This window comes from Lucilia cuprina, chromosome 2 (genome assembly GCF_022045245.1).
Source record: "Lucilia cuprina isolate Lc7/37 chromosome 2, ASM2204524v1, whole genome shotgun sequence".
In the NCBI taxonomy this organism is placed as follows: Eukaryota; Metazoa; Arthropoda; class Insecta; order Diptera; family Calliphoridae; genus Lucilia; species Lucilia cuprina.
In genome coordinates this window covers 67,703,840-67,715,277 of record NC_060950.1, presented here as the reverse complement: position 1 = coordinate 67,715,277, position 11,438 = coordinate 67,703,840, and the positions used below count along the sequence as shown (strand labels likewise).

The 11,438-nt window shown below is 26.6% G+C and overlaps 2 protein-coding genes across 2 annotated transcripts; both read left to right on the top strand.

The window, feature by feature from the left end:
* Positions 1–896: 896 nt before the first annotated feature.
* On the top strand, positions 897–5,571 carry LOC111687038. Its single transcript, XM_046956180.1, has 5 exons — positions 897–912; positions 987–1,211; positions 1,363–1,595; positions 3,299–3,437; positions 4,891–5,571. Exons 1-5 carry the CDS (start codon positions 897–899, stop codon positions 5,337–5,339), a joined length of 1,062 nt encoding a protein of 353 aa, XP_046812136.1. The 3' UTR covers positions 5,340–5,571.
* Positions 5,343–8,501, top strand: LOC111687039 (ras-interacting protein RIP3-like). The gene is made up of 2 exons (XM_023449449.2): positions 5,343–6,355; positions 7,851–8,501. Exon 1 carries the CDS (start codon positions 5,628–5,630, stop codon positions 6,333–6,335), a length of 708 nt encoding a protein of 235 aa, XP_023305217.2. The 5' UTR covers positions 5,343–5,627; the 3' UTR covers positions 6,336–6,355; positions 7,851–8,501.
* Positions 8,502–11,438: the final 2,937 nt, after the last annotated feature.

Below are 11,438 nucleotides of genomic sequence, written 5' to 3'. Positions count from 1 at the left end.
GTTCTAGTTCTGTTCTAGTTCTGTTCTAGTTATGTTCTAGTTCTGTTCTAGCTCTGTTCTAGTTCTGTTCTAGTTCTGTTCTAGTTCTGTTCTAGTTCTGTTCTAGTTATGTTCTAGTTATGTTCTAGTTCTGTTCCAGTTCTGTTCCAGTTCTGTTCTAGTTCTGTTCTAGTTCTATTCTAATTCTATTCTAGTTCTGTTCTAGTTCTGTTCTAGTTTTTTTTTCTAGTTCTGTTTTACTTCAGTTCCTCCTGCTTTAGTTTAGTTATAAAACCTTTGACAGTTTTAAGCTGTCATTTCTTAATTCTTTCGTAGATCTCTTAGTCCCTTGGTTAGTATTCTCTGAAATTTGAGATTTTCTTAGGCCTGTTCTTGCTAAACTTATTAATTTCAGGTTCCCATTGTCTTTATTTTTTATTCCATAGAAATCTGTTTTATATTTTTACCTTTTTGTATCATAATCTTTATAAACCACTGAAAATGTTAGAATCCTTTATGTTTTATTTTTCAAAAACTTTTTATACTGTCAATTAAAGCTGTTATGTGTGTGCTTTGTATTAAAACAAAAACTTTTTTGTTTAAAGTTTTTATTTTTTTTAATTTTTTTTTGTGAAAAATAAGGGATATAGATTTTTTTCATTCACAGCCTGTATTTACGCACTATGTTTTGTCGCATTTAGCTGGTTGTAGGAATAAAAGGATTTAAACAAAAAGAATAAATATAAATAAATAAAATTCTAAGAATGAAATTTAAAACAAAAGCTTTCGACAATATAAAAATACATAAACACAGCTGTTGTTAATTTTAATAATTAAACGATATTTTTTTGTTTGTGCTTTAATGGTTAAAGAAATGAATTTGAAGTGAAATTGGAAGGATATTTTTATAGTTTAAAATGGAGGCAATTAGAAGTGTATAAAATGTTTAAAATTTAAAAAACAAGAATTTTCTTTAATTTTAAACCAAATTTTCTTTTTGTAATTTTTACAAGTTTTATTTCATAAAATATTTTTTTCTTGTCCCTTTTTTTTTGTAGTGCCAGCCGTGGGAAATTTCACAGACGAACAAGAACAACGTGGCGCCTTGTTGCCACAGGATACCCGTGAATATCCTTTACAAAGTAATGAATATCATCATAATAATAAAAATGGTGGTAAAATGCCAACAACAAATGTTAATGGCGAACGCAACTACAATAATGGACCGCAATGTAAGTATACATTAACAACAGCAACACTAACAACAAAATCTGAAACTTTTAAAGTTATTTGATTACAATTTTATTTTAAATTTTAAAAAAATTTAATATGTTTTTTAATATTTTTCTTTAACTTGTTTTTTTTTTTTCTTTTTTTTTCCAGTAATCGCCCCCAAACCCATCGATCAAGAGCCCTCCGAAGAAAATTTCATTGGTGTTGTTATTGTGGTATTAACCACTATCATTATCTTATTGGTGGCCATTATATTGTTCATTGTGTCGAGAACAAAACGAGCTCGTGGCAGTAATGTTTTGGATGCATTCCAATATAGTTTTAATCCCAATACATTGGGTGGCAATGTCGATAAACATCGTCCCAATGGCACAGGAATTAAAGTAAGTAGCAGCAGCAACAACAAATTTATAAAGCTAAAGTACTAAATACAATTTCATAATCAAAAACAACAACAACTACAAAAAGTACTTATAACTGATAAAAGTAATAAATAAACAGATTCCAGCAAAAATTTTCAAAGTTTGAAAACAAACAGCTAAACAAAAAAATTTTTGAAAATTGTAAACAAAATCATAAAAAAGGTACTTAGTTGTAAGACATACAGACAGGATATAAATTTCAGGATAATAATAAAGTACTAAAAGGCACAAAAAGCTGGAAAAGGGTAGCAGTTCTAAAAAAAAGCAACAAAATTTCTTAGAAACACGAAATTTTTGCAGTATTTTAGGATTTAATAAAGTTCTGGGGATTCTTATTCTAAACAATCGGTTTAAAACTTATCCATTAAGGCAATAGCAGGTGTTTTATAAATTTTCAGTTTGAGAAAGTTGGCCGGTAAAATGGCTTAAGTGTAGCAAATTTTTATATTAAAATATTTTTCTTCATAAGCCCCTTTGAAATCTATTACATTTGAAACTTTAACCCCATAATTCGGAGTAAAAAGTGATATATATAGATCTCTGGATTTGTGTTAAATATCTGGAGTCTTAAAAAATCAAAGAAATTTTATTTTTTATTAGAAATGGCACGTCTGTCCTTCCGTTCAAATAAAAAAGTAAAAAAAATACATATCTATGTATATCATTTGAAAGCCATTATATTTCCTTATCATACATCACAATCTAAAGAAAGTAAAGACATATATAGTTTTGTGGTTCTATACTCTTAACACTACAATTCAGTTCAGTTTTATATTATAGCTGTAAGTTAAGCAAACCTGTCCGTCTTTCTCCAAGAGAAATCTCTAAAAACAGTTTTTTTTTAAATTTTTATTATCCTTGCAGGAAATCTGTTATATTTTAACATTACACATCCAATCTTCAGATATTTGATTATATATATAAATTAACTATTATATTAGGAACATTTCACGATTAAAAAATATTAAAACTGATGGGTCCTTACTTAACACCAACGTCCGTCTGTCCGTTAATAAAAAAAATCAAATTTTAACACTTTTGGAATACAACAAATTTTGAGCTAAATAAGTATAAATATTAGTTTGCAGTTCCACACTTTATATCCCAAAACTCATAAAAGTTTACTACTTTGACTCCTTTTTCAAAGAAAACGTCCGTCCTTCTGCATGAAAAAGTTTACATTCTAAATATAAACTTAAGCTCAATAAAGAAAAGGGAATGAAAAAAACAAAGATTTCTAGCGGGAATCTATAGCTTAGATCAAAAGAAAATCCCTTTTGAATACCAAAAGCCTAAAACTAACAATATTAAGGATCTCAAAAGTTCAAAAAGGAGCAACCTAAATATAAGCTTTATTTCCCTGTATTTATCTTAATACAAAAGCATATTTAATTTATTAATAATTTAACTAATTAATTTTTTTCTAGTTATTTTCCACCTCCACCCCATCCCTCTCAAAAAAAAAAAACACACACTAATGACCATTTTGCGTCGAAAATCCATTAAAAATAATTATTTTTTCTTAAAACAAAAAAAAAAGAAACCCTTCCCTTGTTCTTTGTTTTATTCTATTTCCCAAAAAAAATTGTTTACTTTCTTTTAATAATTAATTATTTTATATTAAACAACAAAAATTCATTATAACTCTTTTTTTCTTCTTACAGGCCAGCGTTGATGATAATGATTCAATTGGTAAAAACAGTCTATACCATGAACCCTTTAATGTAAATATGTACACAAGTGGGGTAAATGGTTATGCGGCCGTTAATGATTTACAATGTAATATGACACCAGACTATACAGGTAAGTTTTCAGACAATATTGAGAAAAAAAAAAATAACTCTTCGCACAAAATTTTAAAAGCCATAAATTATTTTTAAACGAAAATAAGAATAGACACAAAAGTTTTTTTTTTGGTGGAAAGAAACCTTAGAAAAAAATATCAAAACGCAGAAAAGTTAATATTAATAATATTTTTGGTTTCATACTATTAAAACTTAAGTGATGACTAAACAGAAGTAGATACTTAGAACGCAATAGTAACGCTTTGAGGGTCGGTTGAAAGTAATATTATAAAAAAGATCAGAACAAAAATACAACAGACTTGTGGAAAAGAACTAGAAGAGAAGTAGAGCAAGACCAGAACTAGAACATAACTAGAACATAACTAGAACATAGCTAGAACAGAACTAGAACAGAACTATAACAGAACTAGAACAGAACTGGAACAGAACTAAAACGGAACTAGAACAGAACTAGAACACAACTAGAACAGAACTAGAACAGAACTAGAACAGAACTAGAACAGAACTACAACAGAACTACAACAGAACTAGAACAGAACTAGAACAGAACTAGAACAGAACTAGAACAGAACTAGAACAGAACTAGAACAGAACTAGAACAGAACTAGAACAGAACTAGAACAGAACTAGAACAGAACTAGAACAGAACTAGAACAGAACTAGAACAGAACTAGAACAGAACTAGAACAGAACTAGAACAGAACTAGAACAGAACCAGAACAGAACTAGAACAGAACTAGAACAGAACTAGAACAGAACTAGAACAGAACTAGAACAGAACTAGAATAGAACTAGAACAGAACTAGAACAGAACTCGAACAGAACTAGAACAGAACTAGAGTAGAACTGGAACAGAACTATAACAGAACTAGAAAAAAATTGGAACAGAACTAGAACAGAACTAGAAAAGAACTAGAACAGAACTAGAACAGAACTAGAACAGAACTAGAACAGAACTAGAACAGAACTAGAACAGAACTAGAACAGAACTAGAACAGAACTAGAACAGAACTAGAAAAGAACTAGAAAAGAACTAGAACAGAACTAGAACAGAACTAGAACAGAACTAGAACAGAACTAGAACAGAACTAGAACAGAACTAGAACAGAACTACAACAGGTCTACAACAGAACTGGAACCGAAATAGAACGGAACTACAACTAGAGATTCTCATGAGTTTCATTTATACTTAGATAAAGCTAAATTCTTTAATATTATTATTAATATTTAAAAAATGTACCCCTGCTTCTAAAGCTCCTAAAAATTTATGTGTTTTTGTCCCTTATATGTACACAGACGACCTCCTAGCGGGTTAATTATACCACATAACCAAATTGGAATGAAATTCTATTACACATTTATATAATTTTTTCGCAATAACTCGTTTTTTTTCTTTATTAATAATTCAACGTTTGCGTTTTGCTTTCTCTCCCTCTCAAATGTTTTCGCAGACGTCCCAGAAGGCGGTTACGCTGTGCCACATATGCAAGATTATATGCCCACAAAAATGTCCAACTCAACGCCGGGCGGTTATGTTAATGTACGTCGTACACCACCACCACCCTTGAGCAGTATATTCCCAAGGCCACCACAAGTGCCACCGCCACCAATGGAAAAATATTATGCTACCACAGCGATATTTAAGCCCATCAAGGGCCACAGTGGCAGCAATACTATGAGCAGTAAAGCCAGCAGTAATCTAAGTAATGAACATAATTATGATGATAATATGGGTACAATGAATTCACAATCAACGGCACCCATGATAAATAATCCCTACAATACATCAACAATGGGTGGTGGTGGCAGTGGTGTCATGAATACTTCAAATAATAGTGATAATATGCAATTTCAAAGGGCTAGAACCTATAATTTCCGTAGTTATCCAGACAATCTTTAGTTTGAAGCACAACTACAACAACAACAGCAGCAGCAGCAACAAACAACAAATACTACAACAATAAATAAATTGCAAGCAAAATGTAAAGAACAAAACTCTCTAAACAATCATTTTAGCCATAATTTAGCAACAACTGCAACAGCAACAAATAAAACAATTAGTAGTAATAATGGTGGTTTAATAATAAAAGATTTTAACAATCAACAACAGCAACAAAAACAACAACAACCAATATTTTATAATAATAAAATCAATAAAACTAAAAGACTTAGTGTGTTAAGTACAACAATGCCTAAACAATATACATTACAACAACAGCAACACTATCTAGCAAATAAACAACAACAGCAGCAACAACAGCAACAAGCCCCCTATTTAACACAACAATATTGTCAGCAACAGGCGTTAATATTAAGAAGATCTCCTAAGCCCCATTACAGTTTAACATTAAACAACAAATACGCTTTTGCACCCACAACACCCACCAACACAACATCCTCAAGCACAACATCATCAACAACAACAACAACATCTGTAATAACACGCAACAGTTTATCGCATAAAGACTTAAACACTTATGAATTCTCTCATTTAAAAGAAGACTGTGATCTTGATCATAATGATGATTATTATTTACCATCATCTATGGAAATTTTGGGTATACAAAAATCATTGCAACATGTTGAACATGATAATGATGTTGCAAATTTAAATGTTAATAAAATGGAATGTAAAGATAATGGTGTTAAAGATAATAATGTTGTTGCGGATGGTAAAGTAAACGAGGATGAGCACAAGGATGAGATTGATGATGATGATGATAGTGATAATGTCGAGCTTGAAGTTGAACTAGATAATAATGAAAGTGTTAAAAGGCTAAGTGCTAATTTGAATGATTTAGAAATTACAAAAAATGCTACAAATAATTTATTAAAACAACAACAACAACAACATCATCAACAACAACAAGAAACAAATAGGCTGTGGTATCATTGATGGAAACCAATGGATTTGAGGTGAGTTTTAAAGCAAAAAAAAAAGATAAATTGTTGAAAGACCTATAAATAGATAATTATCTTTAGGTACTTTTGTTAATAGTACCTTTTGCTCTATTCTCATCTTAATTTTTAGTACTTTTTTTGAATATTTAAAAAACATGTTTTTTTTTATCGAAGTTTCAACTTATTGATTCGGAAACAATTTTAAGTTTATTGACAAAATATATTAAAAAGTACTTCTTTTGGTTAAAAGTAGTTACTTTTGAAAAAGTACTTTTTTGTTACTTTTTGAAAAAAATTTCTTTTTTCAAATTTTAAACTATTTTGTCTTTGTTTTATGAAGAGCATGTTTTAACTTTTAACCAAAATTCTCTAAAAAACTACTTTTTTCAAAAAAGTACTTTTTTGGTACCTTTTTAAAAAAATCCTTTTTGTATTTTTAACTATTTTGTGTTTGTTTTATGAAAAAATTTTGTTTATTAAAGTACTTTTCTTAATACTTTTTTAATTTTACACCAATTTACCTCAAACAAAGTACTTTTTCAAAAAGTCTTTTTTTACTACTTTTTGAAAGAAAAAAAATTTTCCTTTTTCAAATTTAAAACAATTTTGTGTTTGAAAAAATGTTCTTTATTCCTATTTAAAATTTTTTTTGCTTTATTAAAGTACTTTAGCCGCTACTTTTTAATTTTTTACCAAATTTTCTTAAAAATACTACTTTTTCAAAAATTTTCTTTTTTGCTACTTTTTTAAGAAAAATTGTATTTTTTCGTATTTTAAACCATTTTAGGTTTGTTTTATGAAAAACTTTTGTCTCATTTTGTCTTTAATTGCTACTTTTTTAATTTTTAGCAATTTCCATTAAAAAAAGTATCATTTCAAAAAAGTACCTTTTTTGATACTTTTTAATTTTTTAACACAAAATGTGTTTTTATTACAAAATATGATTTTTTTTAAGTTTAATTTTTTTAATTTTTACCAATTTCCTTTAAAAAAAAGTACTATTTTAGAAAAGTATTTTTTAGTACTTTTTAAAAAATGTTTATTTTTTTATTTTAACACAAATGTGTTTTTAAGACAAAATATGCTTTCTATATGTACTTTTCTTGCTACTTTTTAAAATTTTTAACCTTTTTTCCTCAAAAAAGTACTTTTTTAAAAAAATACTTTTTTGCACTTTTTGAAAAAAGTTATTTATTTTTTTAAATTTTAGAACATTTTGTGCTTGTTTTATCTTTAAGTACTTTTTTAATTTTTTACCAATTTTTCTTAAAAATGTACTTATTCAAAAAAGTACTTTTTCAAAAAAGTACTTTTTTGGTACTTTTTGAAAAAAATTTCTTTTTTCATATTTTAAACATATTTCTTTAAGTTTTGGAGATATTAAGCATTTTAATAAGTTTTTTTCTCTCAAAGTACTTTTTTGTTATTTAAGTACTTTTTTTTTCCTTTTTTGCAAAATTTGGAAGTTTAACTTAAAATTTGTTTGTGTTTTTTTCTTTTCCTTTTCCAGCGCTTTAAACTCTGCAATAAATGTTTAAAAAAAACCAACAGGACTGGACAAAAACTTGGACAGAAATGTACTCCTGTCCTTCCCCGTCTTTAAGTAAACTTTAACAAGAAACCTGAAGAAACAGAAATAAGTTTTTCAAAATGAAAAGAAAGAAAAGGCTTCAGTAAAGGAAAAGGAGTTTTGGAACAACAAAAAAAGATGGTAAATCATAGAAAAAATTACAAAGAATAAAAGAAAACAGAATTTACAAAAAAAAAGAAAACAACAACAACAACAAAATTAACTAGAACACCGTATGCTTTACCTTAAAAAAAAAACAAAAGAAACTAAAATATTACACAAACATTTACACACACACAAACACATAATATTATAGGCTTCTTAAACTTAAGCATACAGCCCCCAACCCCCTCCGCCTCCTTTAGAACCTTTTTTACAGACTACACTGTAAGAAAAGATAATTTAAGCAAAAAAAAAAAGAAAACTTTTTTTATAACAAAGAAAAATGTAGTAAAACAAGGCACCTATAATTTTTATAAAATGAAACAAAAAACTAAGTAGAACTATTTATGAAAAAAAGTACTAAAAAATAGAAAATTTGCCAACGAAAAAATAACACACACAAACTAAAAGAAATGAAAACAAAAACAATTTAAGTTATAAACTAAAAAGAAAATATATTTATATTTATTAAAGCCAAGCACAATATTATTTTCTTTAATTTTGTAAATATTAACAAAAAAAAAAGTAAAATTTAAGAAAAACTGGTAGTAAGACTATAAATTGCAAAAAATATAAAAAATCTTAAAATAACAACAAAACAACAAATTTAAAATTGAAATTTTTTAAAAAATTTTCAAAATTCCCCTTTTTCCCTTTTTTCCATTATAACAACCCATCATTAATTAAAAGAAAATGAAAGCATTTAGAAAACATCATTAACGAATTTAATATAAACGAAAACAAAAAAAAAAAATTAATTAAAAAAAATCTCTTAAATATTAACAAGTTTATGTGATACAACAACAAGTTTTATTAAATATTTGATTTTATTTTTTTTTTTTAATTTTTCCTTAAAGTCTTTACTACCATTTTTTGTTTTTGTTTTTTTCTTAAAACAAGCCACCAACACTGTGTAACTTAAAACTGTGCTCTATGTAAATTTTCCTGTAAAGTCCTGTAACATAAAATTTATATTCTTTTGTTTGTGTAAAGTTTTTCTTTGTAAAAATTAAACAACTAAAACTAACAAGAAGTTTAAATAATTTAACTAAAGTTTAAAAGGAGTTTAGCAAATCTTAAGAAAAAGGGAAGATTAACAAAGTTTAAACACAAAGACATGAAAAAAAGAGAAAAGGAAGGAGAGACAGAGAGAGAGAGAGGGAGAAAAATCCCTAAAAAATCTTGATAATTTCTTAACTTTTTATTAAAAAAGTACTATCAAAAAAGTACTTTTTGCAAAAAGTACTAATAGAAAAAGTATTCTTTACAAAAAGTACTATTTGAAAATGTCCCCTTTTGTCTTAAAAATTATAAAAAACTACCCTTTTCAAACTAATTTTCACAAAATTTATAATTTCTTAACTTTTTGTTAAAAAAATGTACTCTCAAAAGTACTTTTTACAAAAAGTACTATTACAAAAAGTATTCTCTACAAAAAGTACTATTTGAAAGAGTTCTCTTTTGGCTTAAAAATTATAAAAAAGGAACTTTTTCAAACTAATTTTTACAAATTTATAATTTCTTAACTTTTTGTTAAAAAAAGTACTATCAAAAGAGTACTTTTACAAAAAGTACTAATACAAAAAGTATTCTTTACAAAACGTACTATTTGCTTCTTCGTACTTCTGGCTTAAAAAATATAAAAAAGTACCTTTGTTCTATTTTGGCTTAAAAATTATAAAAATGGTCCTTTTTGAAACTAATTTTCACAAAATTTATAATTTGTTAACTTTTTGTTACAAAATGTAATATAAAAAGTACTTTTTGTAAAAAGTATTCTTTACAAAACTTACTATTTGCAAATGTTCTCTTTTGGCTTAAAAATTATAAAGAAAGACCTTTTTCATAAAAATATTACTAATTTTAAACTAATTTTCACAAATTTATAATTTCATAAGTTTTTGTTAAAAAAAGTACTCTCAAAAAGTACTTTCAGAAAAACTATTCTTTACCAAACGCACTATTTGCAAAAGTTCTCTTTTGGCTTAAAAATTTCAAAAAAGGACCTTTTTCATAAAAATATTTCTAATCACAAACTAATTCTCACAAAACTAGATTTTGTTGCAAAAAGTACTTTTTTGGTACTTTTTTTAAATAATTAAAAAAATAAGTACATTTTACAAATAGTACTTTTTTTAGCTATTTCTCTTTTTCAAACGAAAATTCAGGAAAATTCTAAACTCTTGTTTAATCTCTAAAACTTTTTCAAATACAACTTTTTTTTAAAAAAACAACTTTTTCTTAAATTCACTAAAACTTTAAAAAAATTTATGAAAATCCTCTCTTTTTCTCTCTTTAACACTCAACCAACTCTCTTTTTTTCTAAAGAAAACCCTTAACTCCTTAAAAAAAACTTGTAACCTTAACGGACCAAAAAAACCCCAAAAAAACAAAACCCCCATTTAAAACAGAGTCGCCTGAATCTATTGAAAATAAAAATAATATTATAAAAATTGTAGACGAAAAAAAATCCTTATGAAAAAAAGTGTTTCAATCAATGATTTGTGATTAATATTTTTTGTTTTTTTTAATAATATTTTCTGTTTATTTACTTTAATTAATTTAAAAAAAATTTCCCCCAAAAAATATTAAATATTTTCTAAGTTTTTGCTTTAGGTATAAAATGTTATAATAACTAAAATAATAATACAACAAATACATATGAAAGAGTAATTTATAAAAAAAAATCTATAAAAATAAAATTAAAATAAATATGTTCCTTTTTTAAGTTAAATATAAAGTAAAAAATATGAAGGAAAATTTAAAAAATATTAAAAAAAAAAATAAATTAAAAAAAAACCAACAAAAAATAATAAATTTTTAAACACTAATAATTTTATACATAAAACAAGTAGCAGGTAGTTTTTAAAGAATTTGTTTCTTATGATTTAGCTAAAAGGTTACCAAATCCATGGCAAGGACCTCCATTAGTTCTGTTGTAGTTCAGTTCTAGTTCAGTTGTAGTTCAGTTGTAGTTCAGTTCTATTTCAGTTCTAGTTCAGTTCTAGTTCAGTTCTATTTCAGTTCTAGTTCATTTCTAGTTCAGTTCTAGTTCAGTTCTTGTTCAGTTCTAGTTCAGTTCTAGTTCAGTTCTAGTTCAGTTCTAGTTCAGTTCTAGTTCAGTTCTAGTTCAGTTCTAGTTCAGTTCTAGTTCAGTTCTAGTTCAGTTCTAGTTCAGTTCTAGTTCAGTTCTAGTTCAGTTCTAGTTCAGTTCTAGTTCATTTCTAGTTCAGTTCTAGTTCTGTTATAGTTCTGTTATAGTTCTTTTCTAGTTCTTTTCTAGTTCTGTTCTAGTTCTGTTCTAGTTCTGTTCTAGTTCTGTTCTAGTTCTGTTCTAGTTCTGTTCTAGTTCTGTTCTAGTTCTGT